The sequence below is a fragment of the Lipotes vexillifer genome, unplaced genomic scaffold (genome assembly GCF_000442215.2).
Source record: "Lipotes vexillifer unplaced genomic scaffold, Lipotes_vexillifer_v1.1 scaffold1549, whole genome shotgun sequence".
Lineage (NCBI taxonomy): Eukaryota > Metazoa > Chordata > Mammalia > Artiodactyla > Lipotidae > Lipotes > Lipotes vexillifer.
Window position 1 is genome coordinate 1,099,139 of NW_006771034.1, and position 20,274 is coordinate 1,119,412.

At 47.2% G+C, this 20,274-nt stretch overlaps 1 protein-coding gene across 3 annotated transcripts in view; it reads left to right on the plus strand.

The window, feature by feature from the left end:
* Window positions 1–20,274, plus strand: part of RUNX1 (RUNX family transcription factor 1) — a 244,664-nt gene that overhangs the window by 197,418 nt on the left and 26,972 nt on the right. For all 3 annotated transcript variants that reach the window (XM_007446483.1, XM_007446482.1, XM_007446484.1), the window contains one exon: window positions 7,224–7,415. In XM_007446483.1, the coding sequence (XP_007446545.1) occupies window positions 7,224–7,415 (192 nt within the window). The remainder of the gene's footprint in view (window positions 1–7,223; window positions 7,416–20,274) is intronic.

Below are 20,274 nucleotides of genomic sequence, written 5' to 3' on the forward strand. Positions count from 1 at the left end.
TTCAGCAGAGTGGTTTTCTTCCCAGCTGCAGCCCCTGACAACCTGCTAGCAGGTTTTAAGCTGAGTTTAATGGCCCACTCCCTCTGGATGCAGCCTTTGGGCCATCATGGGGAAGGGGCAAAACCGGAACGGGATGTCTCAGCCAGTGGGTACCAGGAAAGGCTCAGGGGAGGCTTGAGAGAGAAGGATCTGGGAAAACTGATGTCCAAGGTCACTAGTAACTGTTCAGAGGGCCACGGATGAAAGAGCAGGGGGCAGAGGGAGAGTGAATTCTCAGGATACCTTGTACAAAGCTGCCAGCCACCAGCACACCCAAGGGTAGGACAGGCCAGGGAGAATCCCGGGTTCAAGACAGAGCTCTGAAGACCACTCTAATGGCTCCCAAAGGCCAGGTATTTGCCTAAAAAAAAGAAAGAGAACTCTGAAAGTCCTAATGTCACATGAAGCTGTTCAAGAAAGCCCTTGCTTAGAGTCGTCTGACAGGAACCAGTTGAGTAGAATCGCTGCAAATGTAATTGCCGTGAATGCTTTTAGAGGCCCTCACAGTAATCCGTCTTAGTCCTTTAATTCCAGGCTTGCAGATAAGGAGGCTGAAGAGACTTGCTCTTGTCCGCAGGAAAGTTGGGTGGAAAAGCAGATTTACGATGGAGAGTTATTAACATCCAGACTGGCAGTCCCATTTCCCTGGTGCCATGCTGTTTCTCTCGGGGAGAGAAGGATTATAGCATCTACATTAGCACCCCCATCCTTGCGGGGGCTCGGAGGTCCCAGCCGCTGCATTTCTGGGATGGACTCATAGCGTCTAAGTAACCCTTTTCTGCTGTTCCCCAAAGTCTTTCCTTAGACGGCAGGGCGGAAGTTGCTTCCTGCGTGAGAATGCTGGGTTCCCCTTGCAGACCCACCTGATTATTGCAACAGCGACTCAGGGAGTCATCTCAGGGATGGTGGGAGAGAGACGGTCACAACCCACCTCTCTGCGGGCAGAGTTTTGGCATTTTCAGCCACTCTGTACAGCACACGGAAGAATTTAAAAACTTTTTTTAAAGGCCACAAAATAGTTATCACCAAAACAAGGCCATCACTCAGCGTCCATGGGCACTTAGTCTAAACACAGTTCTGGTATATTTGGTGTTTTAATTTCCAAGCCCGGCAGATGAGAAGCACGTTGGTAGTATGTGCACCACAGGGACGAATCGCTGGCGCTCACACCCATGCTCCCAGGGTGGTGCCTGCACCAGCAGCCTCAGCATCACCGAGACCTTATTCTGAACTCACTGGCCCCATCCCAGCCCTGCCAGGACGTCCGGGTGATTCGGATACCCTTGCAGACGTGTGAGACCCAGCTCTCTGCCAGGGGTCACCCCACGACTCTGGCTCTCTTTTGTTCTAAGGACAAGCCGGGAACAGAAGTGGGACTGTAAAGGCAGAGTGTGCAAATCATGCAAGTGCCCGGGGTCCCTGTGATGGACAACCACGGGACATTGTGCGCCTCTCCTCTCTGTTACGTGGGAGTCGTGGAAATGGGTATTTCTAGGTGCACGGAGCATGAGGTGGTGGGGGAAGTTTGAGGGAGTGGGTGTGTTTTCAGACCTACCCTCTTTCTCTAGTTGGCTGTGCGAGATTGGGAAAATGACATAACTTCTCTGAACTTCACTCCCACGTATGGGTTAAAAAAACAAGGCTAGGGCTTCCCTGGTGGCGCGGTGGTTGAGAGTCCGCCTGCCGATGCAGGGGACACGGGCTCGTGCCCCGGTCCGGGAAGATCCCACATGCCGCGGAGCGGCTGGGCCCGTGAGCCATGGCCGCTGAGCCTGCGCGTCCGGAGCCTGTGCTCCGCAACGGGAGAGGCCACAAGAGCGAGAGGCACGCGTACCGAAAAAAAAAAAAAAAAACTGTCCAGCAAGCGCCAGAGCTGGGGTCTGACTCTGGGTAATCTGGAGCTAGACTCTCTCAGGGCAGCCACTATAGTCCATAGGTTCCTTTTCAAATCGCTTCTGATCTATGCTGTAAGAAGTAAATGGGGCTCAGGTCATTTGGAGCCAGTAGACCAAGCACAAAAAAAAAAAAAAAAAAAAACGAGGCTAATTTCTCCAGCCCTCCTTCAGTTCAGAAGGACTCCAACCTTGCACTGTTCTCTAAGCTTAACGATATGGGAGGAGATGGAGGGGGGGAAAGTTAGGCTACCTGCGTACGTGTAAAGTTGGATGATATATAAACATGTATTATAATATGTATTCTAATATAGTTACATATATCAGTATATATTTTATATCACATTATATATTGTGTATATAAGGTGTATACAATCTATATATAATCTATGTATACAATTATATGTATAAATCTATGTAGATATCATCTATACACAATATATAATATGAGACCGTATTTCCCAACATTTAAAATTGGCCAGCAGATGGATAGGTTTGCAGTTAGGAAGTTTTTTTTTTTTAAATAAATTTATTTATTTTAAATTTATTTTTGGCTGTGTTGGGTCTCCGTTGCTGCGTGCAGGCTTTCTCTAGTTGCGGCGAGTGGGGGCTACTCTTCATTGCGGTGCGCAGGCTTCTCATTGTGGTGGCTTCTATTGTTGTGACGCATGGGCTCTAGGCACGTGGGCTTAAGTAGTTGTGGCACGTGGGCTCAGTAGTTGTGGCGTACGGGCTTAGTTGCTCCGCAGCATGTGGGATCTTCCGGACCAGGGCTCAAACCCGTGTCCCCTGCATTGGCAGGCAGATTCTTAACCACTGCGCCACCAGGGAAGTCCTAGGAAGGTTTATTTCACCGCCTGCAAGGTACTTTGAGGAAGGATCATACCCATGTTCAGTACCAGTGCTTTAAAGTCCTAATGACTTTGATGACCCCGGGACACTCTAACCCTGGGTAGAGTGTTAAACCAGAAAAAAAGAGCTGTTCTCTACACGTGTTGGTTTCTTTTCCCTAGTCATAAAGAATAGCAAATTAAAGAAAGAAATATCAATGTTCTTATATCCGGATATATGTCGTTAGTATCAGATTGATTGGCAAACATCTTTTGAAAAACATATATCCTTTTGGAAGAATCACAGTGAGCTAGATGGATGGAAGGAAGGAGATAGAGATCTATATACACACACATATAGACAGATATCCTTTTGGTCTCTCATTTTGCATCAATTTATTTCAACTGCTCATCATGACAATGCTTTGAGTATATGCCTTTTATAATTTTTCTGCTGAGAGTCTTTCAAGAAAACTAGTAAACTCATATCAGAAACATGGACAAGCATTTTGATTATCAGGAAATGATTCTCTCTACCCAGAACTTGCCAAGAAAAGGTAACAACTTAGCCTCATCTGTTTTCTTTCATAGAAAATCATATACAGATAGTCCCTGACTTAGGATGGTTCTACTTACAATTTTTCGACTTTATGATGGTGTGAAAGCGACACATATTCGGTAGAAACCACACTTCAAATTGTGAACTTTGCTCTTTTCCCGGGCCGTTGATGTGCGGTGTGATGCTTGTGTGATCAGCCATGCCATCTCAAGGATCAACAACTGGTACACTTAACCACTCTGTGCTCAGAAGACAATTCTGTTTTTCACTTTCAGTACAGTATTCAGTAACTGACTTGAGATGGTCAACACTTGATTACAAAATGGGCTTTGTGTTAGATGATTTTGCCCAACTGTAGGCTAATGTAAGTGTGCTGAGAACGTTTAAGGTAGGCTAGGCTAAGCTAATTTGTTCGGTGGGTTAAGTATATTAAATGCATTTTCAGCCTATGATATTTTCAATTGAGGATGGATTTATTGGGACATTACCCAATTGTAATTCAAGGATGATCTGTGTTGTATTTCAGTTACTTACAGCCACAGATCAACAGTGTTTTTTTGAAAAAGGCACTTCATTTGTCAGTGAAATATGCATACCTACTCAGCCTAGTTTTTATAGCAGAAAACTGAAAGCTGGTCTCATTAACCATCACAAATATCCTAACATTTAGGGATACCCCTTGGGCACCCATTCCAGAAGACGGCAGGACATATGTCTTTGGAATGAAGACGTAAAATTTAGCAGATGGGATTAGTTTGTTTTTATTCTTTTTTTTTGTTCTTTTGGCTTTGTATAGTTTTGCATATATATAAAATTCTAATCAAGTACTTTTTTGAAAATGTGAAAATAGTAATAGAGAAACATAGTTTAGGATCTCTTTCAACTCTGCTAAAGATTCAGTAAGATGTCCCAGTGTGAAATCTTGAGGTAGCCACTATTTTCAGGACCACAACGTAGACATACACAGCTGACTTCGAACGTGTTCAAAAAGCCAGGCTGCCAACATGCACGTGTTTGAGGCTTCATTGCGTAATTCTACCACCGGGGTTGAATTCCCTATTGCCCTCTGAGGCCCAGAAGTCAGTAAGAAAGAAGAAAAGTGAATTTGATAGTGGACATTTTCCATACTCCTGTATTTAAAATTCAGGGGGCAAATTGACATTTTAATTGCACACAGATACAGGAAACTGGAGACATAACGCATTCATTTCCCCCAGCTTGAAAGTTTATATCAGAAGCTTCTAGGTTTCACGCAAAATGTTGCTCTTTGGCACACGAAATCTGATGGTTTCAGAAAAGAAGAATTAGGTCTTCCTTTGATCTAGCTTATAAATACATGAGAACCACACCTTTAATATGATAATGCTTTTGATTTCCCCCGTGCCTTGGTGTTACAGCTCTCTAGCACTAGTAGTGAGGAAGGGGCTCAGGGTTCCTTGGGAGGGCAGTAACGCTCTTACTTACTCTGTGGATCACGCATGGGGAGGGTGTGAGATGAACTCTCATCCCCTCCTCCAGCATTAAACTCAGCCCTGCAACTCTCAGGGCTTAAGAAATAGCTTAGAGTGAAGAATTGTTTTCTCTGAGAGCTATGCCCGAACATTCCTAGTAAAGCAGACAGTCATCAGTTAATCTCTGTAAGTGACTACGATTTTGGCAGGTGTCAGCTGGTGCAGAAATTGCTCATGTGTTGAAAACTTTCTTTTATTTTTTTTTTTTAAGCATAGGGCAATGAGAGGGGTCTCATAAAAAAAAAAGTAATCTCACGTTGTTCCTGGCCGCAGTAGTGGCTTACCTGAAATGACTTATTCCCGTTTGGTTTCTTGGTGGCACGTGACGGCACCCAAGATTGGTGACTGAGGCAGACGCAGTTGAAGGCCTCTCTTCAAGGGCTGGCCAGAGACTCCAGAACTTTGCCAACCAACATTCTTTCTGAGGAGGTAGAACTTTCCAGAATCATTTGTCCTACCTTCTTCCCTGCTTGACCCCTAACACCAGGTCATGGTAGGCATTTAAAGGGCTGGATTATTATGCCTGGGATGGCTTTTGAGTTGCGGCATTGTTTGCTCCTTCTACAAGAAAACTTCGGATTTTTCAGTCTGACCATCAGGAAGCCGAGAATGTATCACAAAGATAAGAGGAAGGAGGAGTCAAGGGAAGCTCCATCCAGGGACCACAGATGAGTCCATGGTGGACTGAAATAGAATGTTCTAGAAAAAGATGTTTTCGTACTTCTGAGGGAAAGGGACGACAGGGGTTGTTCCGGGACCTGGCCCCATGGCCTTTCGCCCACAAGGCCGGTGCTTGAAATACTCAGCGGGTAAGAGGCCTCTCACATGTGTGCTGGACCCGCGTGACTCAGGCTGCCTGTATTCAGACCGAGTACTGTGGGCTGTGGGGCTGAATCAGAGTCCAGATTTGCCTTGGTGACACATGAAAAGAGGGAGCGTTGCATTTGAACTACACAAATATTATGCTTAAGTATTTTTCCTCATCTCGGAGCCAAACAGGTCTTGTTCATGATAAAATCACTGCAATATAGTGCGTCCTTTTTCTGGTCTGGAATTTGAGACAGTGTCAACTGTGCCATGGGGCCTGGCAGCAGGAAGAAACGGCAAACCACGGAGATTTGGAACCATAATACAAGTTATAAAATTTAATTTTATGATCGTAGCCAGTGGGAGCTGGGCTAAAATATACGTCTCCCACCCCGACTCCCACGCCGGGCTGGGGGGCGTGGAATCAAGGGATCTTCCTCCTCACTGAGGACTGGGTCAGGTGTGCGAAAGGGCACTTGAGCATGGCCCCAAGGAGGCTATTTCTCCAATCTTGGTTTGAGGCCACTTGACAATCCGGCGAGGGTTTTGTGAAATTGGTAAATGACTTTCTTCGAAGCATCCTGGTTCAAAGTAAGGAGGAGGAGGGCAGCCTCTCTGAAAGGGGAATGAATCCCCCGGGCACCCCTGTGGCTACATCAGTACCTGGGAGCCTCAGCTCTGCTTGACAAGCCTGAGTCTCTGGTGTAAAGACATTTTGATGAAGGATTAAGGCCCAACCCCCCTGGCCCTTCTTGAGTGCATAGCCTCTGCCCTCTGCATCCTGGTGACAGTGATTTAGACCAGGAGCAAGGCGAGGACACTTGCTGTGTCTACAGATGCTGAGGGGCCCGACTCCCCACCCCGGATCCCTGAACTCCCTGGGGAAGCTCGGCCAACCTGCTCCCCCTGGGCTCCAGTGGGCCCGGCCTGCTGGGAGTTTTGGACTGGACAAGGCCGAAGCTCGGGAAGTTGGCTTCAGGGAAGAAAGGATGCTCATGCAAAGCTTGCTAGCAGAGGAGAGGGGCCACCTGTGCCCTGCACTTAACAGGAAATCTGACCTCCCAGGGCTGTGGGCTTGCAGCCACACCTCGCTTCCTGTTAGAAGGGGCGCGCCTCTAAGCTCCAGGGCCCACATTGCTGCCTCTGCCCGGGGTTGGGTGTGCAGCTGGGGCAGCTGTTCCGATGCCACTGGCAGGGCTCCTTTCCTGGCCAAGTGCCAACAGCGAATGCCCCTTCTCTCCGTGCCGCCGTCGCCGCTTCCACCAAGCCCCGCGTGCCCACCGTGTCCCGCCCAGTGGAGACGGGCACAGAGGGTTGGGGTGGGTGCCGGGGCCCAGTCTGGGGGAAGCGCCCAGCGGCCAGTGTGACAGAAGGGGCCCCAGTCTGCCGTGGGGACAGCGGCCCCGAATCCTCCCCCCGCCCCCGACCCCGGGAGCAGCTAAATGTGCATATCTCCAGCAGATCCACGCTGGGGGTGAGGGGAGAGGGAGGGGAAAGACGAGAAAAGCCCGAGTTTTAGCAAATCCACGGTACCTTTTCTGATCTCTTGCCTCCCTCTCCCCTCCCCACCCCCTCCCCACAATAGGACATCGTCAGAAACTAGATGATCAGACCAAGCCCGGGAGCTTGTCCTTTTCCGAGCGGCTCAGTGAACTGGAGCAGCTGCGGCGCACGGCCATGAGGGTCAGCCCACACCATCCGGCCCCTACACCCAACCCTCGGGCCTCCTTGAACCACTCCACTGCCTTTAACCCTCAGCCTCAGAGTCAGATGCAGGGTAAGTACCCGGACGGACAGAGCCCGCTTCCCGCCTCACCCTTGAGCGGAACCCACCCAGGCCAGTTGTGGCTCCTCGTGCACACTCAGAAACGGCTGGTCCCCGGACCAGCAGCCTGGCAGCTTGTTAACAGCCGAGTCTCCGGCCCGCCCCAGACCCACTGAGTCTGATCTGCGTGGTAACAAGATCCCCAGATTGAAAGGCACTGCTACAGAGGGTATAGAGAGGATATGGACAGATATGTATCACTGTGTAGATCAGATCTCGAATTTTTTAAGCGTTAGCTTTGGCTAGGTTATTTTCTTACCTCCTTGGCTTGAAGACACACACGCACACACACACACATACATCAGGCCAGGTGAAGGTCAGGATGTTTCAAGTTCTTACTGATTACTTGAGGGGTTTGTATTTACTATACGTTCTTTGGCAAATGTAAAGAAATAGGAGGAGTGTCTGGATGCCACCCCATCAAGGGTATTCATTGCAATTCATAAACCTGCAATCAATAAAGAAGGCAGGTTATCCCCCCTCCCACCGTGGGGTTAGCTGGCAATTGCAAAAACACTGTAAAATACAATAATTGCATAAAACCCACTGTGCCAAATTAGATAATACACAGAGTTCATTTACACTGTAGAAAGCACTGACGTCAATGATTATTTGCTCTGTGATACCATGTCAAATTTCCGAAAGGCAGTCATTTTCTCGGCGCTGTGCAGGACACAGCTATGTATGGTAGGGTCACAGTAAGATTCCTTTCTCAAAGGGTCAGGCTTGTTTAACTCAAAGGAAGAGATAAGCAACACATCTGGGGGAAAGGGCAGGTGGCCAGCAAGGGGAATGCTCCTTGCCCTTCTGGGACAGCAGAAATTAGCTTTCCCGGGTGTTTTCTCTGTTTGAGCTGTATTGTGAGACGTGCGAGCATCCTAAGTCCTTTAGGGTTTCCAGGCCCGTAGGTTTCTTTTGCGGTTAGCACATGTGGGGCTCTTAAAGGCACGCCCACCCTCTTCCTCAGAGCCCGATGGCCCATGCCATTCACTCTCACAGTCATGATTCTGGGGGAAGTTATTTTTATTTGTGGGGGAAATTCCCAGAGAACTCCTCCCATAAGATACTATGCAGACAGCTGTTAAGTGGCCTCTCTGTAGAGTAGCCCTTTTGTGGACAACAGAAACCTCAGCTTGATTTTGGGGGGCTGCCTCTCATCTATAGTGTCATCTTAGGTGTATTTAAGAAGAGGTCCCATGAAACCATTGGTTTCCTGGTGCTTGATCATTGCATACTTATTCGAAATATGCATATAGATTTTTAATTCCAAAATGCAAGTGTGTATGAGAAATTAGATGAAATGGCACATTAAGTGAGAGCGATGGGCTTGAGGGGAAAATGCCACCACTTTTCTTCTAAATAGAATAAAATTCTCCAGGGGATGGCTGGATCTTGTGTTTAGGGCCATTTACGTTCATTTATGTCATCTTCAGGATTCTATTTGTAACATCTAAGAGGAGACTTCTGTTCTCTTATTCTCTCATGACATAACTGACCATTTCTACTACTAGGTTGATAAAGGGATTTGCCTTTTTCTACTGCTGTTGGAACTAGAAATAGTAAGCATTTTGAAAGGCAATGGAAAATTTAACCACATGGGGGCAAGTGGAAATCATCACCATGAATTCGGCTTGGTTTCAGTTTTGGTGAAGAGTGAATCAGATCTGATTTCCCTCCTGGTCAGATACACTCTCTTTACCAAAAAGAAAACGGCAGGGTGGGGTGTTGAATTCTTGTCCTCAGCAGCCAGCATCTCTCAGGCGGAGGCATTGCCACGGACAGGCATTCCTCAGCTCTTTGGAATACTGTACGCTTAGCAGAGTATCAGGTTTAACCCCGTTTCTTGTTCCTTTTAAAAACTTTTTACTTCTGCAACATCTAAGTAATAATAACTTGCTTTTAGAGTGCCTTGGAGGCTTAGCTGCTACTCGAGAGAATGTGTTAACTACATTGCTGACGTTCTTTCCTTCCAAAATATGATTTGCCGTTCAGGGTGTCACATGTAAAATTGTAGGAACAACTTTTAAAAAATAAGTATCTGGGAGATTTTCATGTCAATCTACTTTTCCTTATTCTTTCTTTCTTTTTTTCCATAAGAAAATGCTTTATTACCTTCGTCCTGTTCTGAGTAGACCCTTGGGAGTTTTTTCTCCCTGAAGTTAGAACGTTAACAAGGATAACAGGGAAGTCTCTTTCAAGCCAGAACCTTCATTTTGTTATTGAGGGACAGGTTATTTTAGCGCTAGAGCTTCGATATTATATTTAAGAAGATGCTTTATATAAAAATTCAGCATGTGTTTATGGCTCGCTTTGAAATGGCAGCAGTAGTTGGAAGAAAAACCTCCCCAAAGTAGTCAGAGCAGTTTTACAGCAGTGCCGTACCAATGTGTGGATGTTTTCAGCCCGGCGGAATTGTCGACAGTTACGGGCTCGGAGAGATCGTGAGTTGATAGGCTGATGCACCCTGTCTTGCTAGGATTTCATCAGAGGGTCATGCCTGGCCCTTTAACTCCTTCAGTACGAAATCACAGATATAGAATAATGCCTCTATTTATCTAGAATGAGATGTGCTTGAGAATCACTCAAAAGAGACATCTCAAATGATGTGAAGCAGGGTGCAGATGGAAAAGGGGGCCAGGTTGCCATGCCACCAAACCACTGTTTATTTGTTGAGGTTTCAGCTATAAAAGGGCTGAGGTTAATTTCAACTTCCTACTTTACCAGGTCTTTAAAATTGAACAGAAAAAGCCATTTTGTCGTGGCTGAGCGTTTAAGTAAGTCAGGACATCATCATGAACTTCTGCAGCCGGGCTTTAGAATTCTTTTACAGTCACGGGAGAGGAAACTGACACATGTCCTTTTCAAAGACGGACCAGGGCAGAATCTAACAGGGCACCAACAGGGCACTGCTGCCGATTCAGCCATACCTACTACCCCTTAGAGATGGCTTCAGGCAACCCGAGCAAGTCATTTTAAGAATCTGACTCCTGATTTACCAAAAATGATGAACCACATTTAAGCTACATAAGTCCCTCCTTTCTGGGAAAATGGAGACGGGGTGAAATCTACCGGTGCAGAAAACTGTCAAAACCAGAGAAACTAAGAGGCCGTTTTGTTCTTGTGTGCGTTGCCGTCAACATCGAGACACGAGGTTTAACTCTTTAATTGGAACAGTTATGACATATTTTGAAACAAGTCAGACCTTTTGTGTACATTGTGTTATACCTACAATCCTGTGGTGTGGTTCATAGACAGAGAAACTGAACCTCAGAGGTTAACAACTGCCCAGATCTCCAAGGTTGGAAGTGAAGGACTTGGACTCAAACGCAGACCTTTCTGGCTCCAAAGCCAGTCCTGGTGGGTGGCAGTTTCTCCCCGGCTCTCACTCTTGGATCAAGGATCAATTAGACACAGGGCTGACCAGTGTCAAGTAAAATCCCAATCACCAAAGGGCAGACAGGAGCAGTGCTGGGCTAGTCACTCACCCGGCAGGCCTGTAAAGACTGTGTTCTATTATCATTAGGTGTTGATAATAATAACTTTAGGGCTGGACTCTGTGGTGGGCATCTGAATAAATTCCCTCCTTTGGAGATGTGTACATTTGTTTTTAAAGATGGGGAGAAAAGAAAACTGAACTCAGAATAAATGACTCTCTAAGCATGAGTGAAGGAAGGATGCGGGGGCAGCGAGAGAGTTTCCCAGCCACTCTGTTTACTTTATTGGGGTAACTGCCTGGCCTTCTTGCGTGAAAGAGTCTCGCTTGTGGGGTCCATTGGGACCGAGGCCTTATTAACCTCCAGACTCCGGCAACATCTGATCAGCCTGCAGGAGTGTGGGTGCCTTGCTCTAAGACTTCTGTATGTCCGGAGGGGCCTTGACCTCTTAAATCACCTCCTGAATTTTAGTATTCCAAATGATTTTGTTTTGCTAGTGAGTTACCCTACAAGTTAAAGTTACTTTGGATACACCATTTTCTGGTGCCTGTTGTCTGTGTAGCTTTTTGAGATACTGAATCTCAGCTGTACCAGGTTACTTATGTCAATCTTTATCAGCTGAATTGACGAAAGAAAACAAAAAACAAAAAAAGAACCTTTTCACTTTTCTGTAGGAGGAGAGATAAATGCCCTTTCCAGCCTCAGGGGTAAACTATCAAAATGCACAACGTCTCTTCCCTTCCCTTTCCTCTTTCTCTGTCTCTCTCTCTGCTTCCTCTCTCTTCTAGCAATTCTGGAAGTTCAAAAACAAAGTGTGTGGGAGGGCAGGGGTGGGAGCTGTTGGAATACCTTGGAGGTAGAGGCTACCCTCAGTCAAACACCGGACGTTCTTCTGCGTAAAATCTACAAATGGTCATGGTTACACAAAGCAAAATATTCAGGGTGCTAGAAATCAGCTTACAAGACATGCTGTGAACATGAAAAGGGAGTGATCTAAAAATAACTCTTATCTAGGTGTAGTAGAGTTTGAGAGCCTTTCAAGGTCTACAACATCAGAATCTTACACGGAAAACAAGCCTGAATCAGGTGTTCCCATGAATAAATAAAAATAAATAAATGTAAGAAGGAAGGGGGGCAGGGAAGAGAGGAAAAACAGTGGAATGGACTCAAAATGAAGAGCTTTCGCGTGGGGTGTAAGCGGGTTGGTGGGCGCTGCAGCCGCATCCCCCTCCTTCCTCACCAGCAGGCAGAGAGGTTACAAGTTATTAGAACTAGAGGAACTGAGAACTCAGTTACTGTTTTCTGTCTTCTGGGCTGATGCCACATAAAAAAGTTTAAGGAAAGCTTGCAAAGCCCCTGCTAATCAATTGCATCATAGACATTTAAAACATGGGGATGAGGGATGGGGAGAAAGCTAAGTCTTCATTTTTTTCCTTTAAAAAAGGCCCTCGGGCCTTGGCTTCCTAATCCGCCTGTGGCCTTTGTTGAGTCTGATGTGGCTGCAGCGTGTCAGCTGCGCTTGCTTCCCATCCGCTGCCTGGAGTGACTTACAGAGCGGTGCTCAGAGTGGCGACCAGCCTTACGTTTCCTCCGCGCTCTATTTATGGACGGCACGGTCACCAACACAGAGCTCCCTTGAACAGCGCTGCTCCGATGCCTGTGATGTATTTACAAGCACCTCTCAGCTAAGTACTTAATAAACCAGCCCTTCAAAGGAGCCGCCAACCTCGTGAGCTGTCAGCACCCTAGTAATCATAAACCACATTTCAGTGGGACCCTGTTCAGACCAAGTGTTTTCATGGATGTCGTTCAAGGTGATCACACCATGCTTTCCGGAGCATGTTGTTAATGCCTGTGGACATCTTTTCTAATTAGAAGAATGAAGGGTTCATTTTAGGGCTTGATCCTAATGATAAAATATTCCTTCCGTGGATTTGATACCTTCTGAAATGTTCCCTTCTTCTTGTGATCTGTGGGCCAGCACATACTCAGTTATTATTATCAACACCTAATGATAATAGACACACACACACACTCACACGCACACTCACAAATGCACAAAGGTTTTGTTCAAAAGAGTAAGTTTTTAACAAAGCTGTAGTTGGAGCACTTATTTGTTATCAGTGGTACAACAGCAGGAAGGTTAAGCTGAAAATCTCTCGTCCAAGAAAGATAGCAGAGTCTGGTGGCTAAGAATGAGGGCTCAACAGGCAGACCACCTTGGCCCAAAACTGGCCTCCGCCACGTATTACCGTAGGACTTTTGGCAAGTTACTTAACCTCTTAAAGCCTCAGTTTCCCTATCTGCAGAATGGGAGTAATAATTATACTTGGAGATCCTAGAACCACTGTGAAAGGTGAAGCAGTGGACATGAGAGCCAGCCCATGGGTAACACTTAGTAACTGGGGGCTTTTATCACCATCAGCACCACACCATGTCTATTAGTTTCCTGTGATTGCTGTAACAAATTGCCACAAACTCGGTGGCCTAAAACAATAGACATTTATTCTCTTCCAGTTCTGGAGGCCGGGATCCAAAATCAAGGTGCCATACTCCCTTTGAAGTTCCCAGGGAAGGATCCTTTCTTGTCTCTTGCAGCCTCTGGTGGCTCCTAGTGTCCCTTGGCTTGTGGCTGCATCACTCCAATCTTCAGCCTCCATCTTCACATGGCCTCTTTCTCTGTGTCACCTCCCCCTCTGTCTCTAAAGACACTTGTGATTGGAATTAGGCGCCCTCTAGATAACCCAGATGATCTCATCTTGAGATCCTTCACTTAATTACATCCGCAAAGACCCTTTTTCCAAATCAGGTCACGTTCACAGTTCCGTGGGTCGGAGCATGGACATACCTTTGCAGGGCCACCATTCTACCCATTACACCAAGGTGGAAGGGATACAAGGCATCAGGTGAGTCCAGAGATCACTTTCCCTTGTCCACTCCCCCAGAACAGATATGATGGGCAGGTAACTGTGAACTCAGTGTCTTATGCCACGCATAATCAAGCACATCTTCCAGCTACTCTCACCTCAGGCCATCATTTACTGGAACTCAGTATCATGGTACTTTTATTTTCCAGCCACGAGTACGTATGGGGTTTTTTTTCTACGTGAGATCAGATATTTCTTAACATTTTCTAGACACCTATGCTGATGGAATCAGAGGGCCCAGCAGTGATAGAGAAAAGGGATTCTCCCCTGTGTCATGGGAGCCCTGAAAAGCAGGAGGCCTGGGTGCCTCTGGCCCTGGCCCCCAAAAGCTCACGACATCGCGGCTGGGAGTAAGCATAGGGACAGAAGATGACACGGGGACCACAGCCAGCTGGCTGGGAGGGACTCAAGAATGTGGTCACCTGGAGCTCAGCATATCACTGTTGTTTTGAACGAGCTGCCTTGTTAAAAATGGCTTTATTGCGAGGCGCTGTTGCCCATTGCGAAAGGCTGGTGATTCACCTTGCACATCTCATAATCCCACATTTACAAATCACCCGAAGATAGCCTTTCACATTTGGATATTTAAAAACAAAACTTTGACTGTGGCCGTGAATTAGTATCAAAGTTTACCAAAAGTTTGTACCAAGAGAGGGGGGCAAACAATATACGCTGATAAGGGAAACAAAAAAGGCTCTGGTGAGAAAACGACCCATTGTGTTTTCTTGTCAGTTGTAGTTCTCCGAACGGAGCTGGTTTTCCTCATTTGCATTATTTTTCCTCACATCATGGAACAGATGTGATTAATATCACATCATGGAACAGATTAATAACTGTGATTCAGTTATTTTAGTGCTATTTAAAATTCAACACATATGATTTAAATAATGCTGAGGAACTGTAATTACGTCTATCTTCTCTTACTTCCCTCTGACCCTCGGAGCACTGCCGCCTGACTTTTAGGGGGAAAATGTAGGGAGGCAGGGGGGTTATCAACTGTTCAGAGCCACCTCAGTGTATATTTGTATTCTATTTTCACATTTTACTTGCAAAGCTTTAGCCCTACATGAGCTTTCCTTTTTCTTTTTTTAACATCTTTATTGGAATATAATTGCTTTACAGTGGTGTGTTCGTTTCTGCTTTATAACAAAGTGAATCAGTTATACATATACATATGTTCCCATATCTCTTCCCTCTTGCGTCTCCCTCCCACCCTCCCTATCCCACCCCTCCAGGTGGTGACAAAGCACCGAGCTGACCTCCCTGTGCTACGTGGCTGCTTCCCACTAGCTAGCTATTTTACATTTGGTAGTGTATGTATGCCCATGCCACTCTCTCACTTCGTCCCAGCTTAACCTCCCCGTGTCCTCAAGTCCTTTCTCTACGGAGCCCTACCTGAGCCTTCTTATTATTTGAACAATTGCTTTCAAAGCCCTAGAACAGCTCAATTGTTATGGAGATTAAAGAGCCGGATTGCAAAACTCCTGTAAATAAAATCTTCGCTGACAAACCCAGTTTCCTAGCATAGACTTTTCTTCCATAATCTCCTTCTGGCAGAACATTTGATGTTTTGATACTAGAGATTCAGTTACCAGCCACAGTAAATAAAACAAAATAATAATAATTTAAAAAGAAAAACAGTATAGAACGCACCCTAAAAACAAACATTGGCCAATCCTGTTTATTTCCTGTTTCTCTGGGCACTCCTGACAATTGATGGGGGGGAGGAAAAAAGGAATGTACCACTTTTTATCCAGTTGATTGTTGATTATCAAGCTATGGAAAGTCTTCAGACTGAGTGTTAGCTAATTCAGGCTCTCCCAAATGGCATGGAATATAACACTTATTGTTTAAAAGAAATGAGCATGTTTCGAGGGAAAACAGAACCATGGCACCAAACCCCCGAATGAGCCATGGGTAGGAGAGAGAATCATTGGGCAGAAAAGACAGTGCTTTCCTCCAGACTCAGGCTCAAGGGCCCACCGTGATCTCACACCACCTAAGGGTCAGGTTTGCAGATAAGAACATTCCAAGTATCATTTCAAGATTGTCAAAACATCCTCCAATTGCAATCAGTAGCAAGAGTTAACTGTCCCTTTTTAAAGTTGATTCTCCTTCTTAAGATGGGACCCCCTGCTTTCCCACCTGGAGGAAGCGTGAACAAGAGGGTGGAGGAGGTAGTGGGGGACTCTGATCTGCGCATCTCAGGTCACTTAACAGCTCAGGAAACCTGAGCATTAAAACACTCGCCAGCACGGACTGAAATAGGGCTTATTTCTGCACACCACGGGTCCTTCCACCCAGTGTCACTGGATCTGAGCCTCCACAAGTCGATGTTATCAAGTCTGGCTAACAAGATCTGGGTCCTTCCGGGAGCATGAAGGAGGATGCGCTATGGTCCTTCTGCCTTGGCGTCTGGGTGCGACCACCCAGGTGTCGTAAGAGCAGAGCGTCCCTAGGGAAGGTGTGTGAGGAACTGAGGGGCCCAGGTGAGTCAGCACTACTCTGGGTGTCAGCAGCTCACCCATCTGGGGCAGTGAAGTTTCCCAGATCCATAACTTGCTGGTTCCTGCTGCAGAAAAAGTCCTCTTTGCCCTATACAGCTTTATGTGCTCAACCTGATCATCCCAAAGCCAGATCAAGACCGAGAGAGCTTATGCTATGCATCTTGGGAAGGGCTACACACATACACTTGCTTGGGAGGTTTCAAAAGAATATCTCGGGGTAGAAAGGGAGGAAGAAATAATCCGACTAGTGATTGCGCTTCTTGGAGTTGTAGGTCGTACAAGGAAGAAAACATGATTGTCTTATTACGTCTCCTGGGGTTATCTCACTGTTGCGGCCACTCTTGCATGCTCCATTAGTGCATCTCTCTGTCCATATCAGATGGCAAATTATATAATGATAAAGTTATTAAAATATCTGTAAAAGTCAGCACAAGCTCAAGGGCTCGACTTGGCATTTCTGCCCATTAAGTAGTTTATTTACATTGTTCCTCTCAGGGTCTGTTAATCTTCATCCGTACTTTGTTGTAAATTGCCTGCTATGTGGAACAACCATCGTTGCCTGAGTTTTAAGCCGTGCTTCTGTTGGTCATCCAACGGGGCTGGGATCTTTGGGATGAAGGCAGAAGCTTTTGAAACGTGCAGATCTTTCCCCCCTCAGGTTTGAAACTGCAGCGTATGTCTGTGATCGGGTCTTTACCTGGGTTGTTATTGGAGCAGGGGCCACCGCAGAATGACGAGGACATTGCCTGGTTCTCACGTTTACTAAAGGCAGAAACAAAATAATTACGGCTCACATTTCAGGAATGACTGATATTGTTGGTTCATTTAATCCCCACCACTAGCCACCCACGAGGTGCGTGGCATGGTCCTGAGGGTCCTGCCTGCTGTGCTCACTCAGGTGCTGGCAGGCACGTGAGTCCCAGGCCCTCACTGATCATGAAAGTCATTAACAAGGTGGCCCTAACTCTAATAGGCTGTAATTCTGCGGCTCTCAGGGATTAATGCCTAACATTCTCAGGAAGCCAGTAGAGATGTCCCAGAGCCTCCCACTCTGCCCCCTGATTAAGAGGCCCCCCTTTCTTTTTTTGGTAATATTTTTGCTGTGTGATTGGGTTTTCTGAGCCACGACATATTGCTAAATGGGAGAAGCCATTGCCCAGACGTGGCTCTGTTTAATATGATTTTCCACAAATTACAAGGCATGACTTTAAAATTGAATGAGTGCAAAATTATGGGTGGCCAGTTCAGGTGGAAGGGAGAGGACATCTTGTTATTCTTATTCCAGAATCTCTTCCGGATTTCCTCATTTGATACTTTCACGCCTTGCGGGGAGGGCCGTGGGCGGAGACGCCTTAGAGAGTCTATAAGGAATTTCTCTTGGTTTTCAAACTTTCTCCCTGGTCGTTCCCGGGAGTGCTCAGTGGTCTGCAGAAGTCAAAGCGGAATGCCAGTTCTTATGTCCACCCATCCCATCAGTCGGGATGGAGCTGTTCCTCCCACCTTATCATCATAAGGGGATCAGAAAAAACAGGGGGACCCCCCCAGAATGCAGTACATGAGGAGAGCAGAATCTGGATCCACAGATTAACGCTAAGATCTATGTGGATATAAATAATGGGAATTCAAATCCCTGGCTCTGGCCACTTCCCAATTAGGTGACCTTGCAAGAATTACTTTAGTCCTCTACACCGTTGTTCCCCACCTGTAAAACGGGCACGGTAATGATGGTACCCAGCTCACGGGAGAGTTGCGAGGATGAAATGAGTTCATGTGCACAAAGCATTGGCTGCCTGGCATGCGGTATTTACCCTCACTGCCTCACGAACTCATCACAGGGATTGAGATATACTTCTGTCAAGTATTTACGTAGAGCCCGGTACACTTTAAACACTCAGTAAGTGGTCAGTGTTATGCTTTTTACTGTTATAGCTATTGTTGTGCTCTTGTCGGTGGCGTTGGTGCCTCACCAGGGAGTTGCACTTCCGTCCTCTCAAATGAGCCACACAGCTGCTCTGTGATAATGATCTTCTTCCGTGTCCCCTTACTTCCAGGAGTGATGATAGCCCTGGGGCAGACAAGGGCAGGGTGGTCTTAGTGTCGTCTTTGTTCAAGTTCAGTTTCCTTGGGTAAATTAACAGGAGGGCACATACCCACTTCTCCACAGGGTCAAATGCAAATGGAAAACTCTTATAGTTGAAAGGGACCTTAAATGTCTTTCTAGAAGCCCTTTATTTCACTCATGAGGCGCTGAGGCCCAGGGAGCATCAGTGATTGGCCCACTTGGAGGAGGACCTGAACAGTCCTGGGGCTCCTGGTTCAGTGCCCGTCCTACTGGCTTGCTGTCTCTCTGCCTGGGGAGTGGGGGGCGGGCACAGAATGTGGCCTCTGCTCTGAATACAGAGGGCGCATTAGGACGTTTACTCCGGCTCTGCCTCTCCCTATCTTTCTTGACGACATGGTGGATCCCCAAGCTTCGATTTGGTATCACGTGCTTGTGTCTCCATCCTTTCAATGTTGAATTTCATACTGAAGCGGTAGGGATTTTTTTTTTAAAGGCAAAAGGATAGAACACCTGTCCCAAGGCCACCCTCTGTCCTTCTCAGCCCCGCCAAGCGTCCCCAACCCTACTCCGGGGTGGGGCGGGGGAAGACGGCAGCAGGGAGGCTGACAGGACACTCCCTGTCCACAGGGCCCACGTGGGCAGCGGCCAGGGGTGACCCCTGCCCTGTCCCCTTACTTGCATGAATCAGACACATCCAGAGGATGCGGAAGGTCAGCCTCTAAGGCATTTTGAACAAACCATCTACAAAAGGAGTTCTTTGAACTGCGTTTCACCCTCCTGTGTGATCTGAAGTAAACGCCTCCCGTGCTGATTCCGCCCCCAGGCCCAGGCCTTGAAAGCCTGCTTGCAGCCTAGGCAGTGGGGCAGAAGCAGGCCAGCAAACAGGTGTGGGGTGAGACGGGCCAGGGCCGCAGCCGCAGCTGCGGGAGCGAGGTGCGGGGTGTCGGGGCCTGGGGCTGAGTGACAGTCCCCCTAGTCCCAGGTCAGGATGCTGCCAAGTCCATGTCATTCACTCCCTGAACGGTGCAGGGCAGTGAGAGCCAGGGCACCTGGCCAGACCCCAGCATCCCTGCGGTGGCCACGCCCTTGCTGGTGAACTCAGGGTCAAGGGCACGAATGCCCCGGCCAGAGCCACCCAGGACTGTGGCAGGAATCCCACGAGCAGAGACCAGATGCCTTTCTCCCTGAGGTGCTGCACTGACAGGTGGCTTGCGGGCTCCCTTCCTTGACTGAGATCCCATGACTCCATAGTGGCCTCTCCTAAATGAAACTTGATTCAGGGTCGACAGGAGACGCGGGCGGCACTGGGCTCTCGGAGCATCCTGACCACCTGCCCCGAGGCCTGGAGCTCTGGGTTTTGAGGATCACACATTCCTAAGGAACAGATAAGAGGAGAAGGCCAATGACGGGCCTTTTCTTGCTCCAAGAAACTGATCCACTCAGAAACAGAGCATTCAGTGCAGTTGTACATTTTCTCCCAAGGGTGATGATTTCCTCTGAGTTAGGCAGTTCTTACAATGACTCTGAACTTCCGACCACTGGAGATGAGTGAATCAGAGATAGGCCAGAATGAGATGGACAGCCACCTCATTAGATGGGGAAGTTGGAAGCCCAGAGAGGTTAAGTGACTTGCTGAAGGTCACACAGACGGCACCCGTATTGGAGGGCTCGGCTTCCCTCTGCCCGTCCTGCCCAGCTTGAACACATTCTTAGTATTTGGATAGAGCAAAGTGAAGCTTCCCGAGCAGTCCCTGCAAAACAGCACTTAGGGAGAAAAAGGGGCCATTGGAACAAGACAGGGCAAACACCAGTATGCCTCTACACGCTGCTCCACCCAGTTTCTCGTCTTTATATCACCAAAAAAAAAAAAAAAAAAAAAAA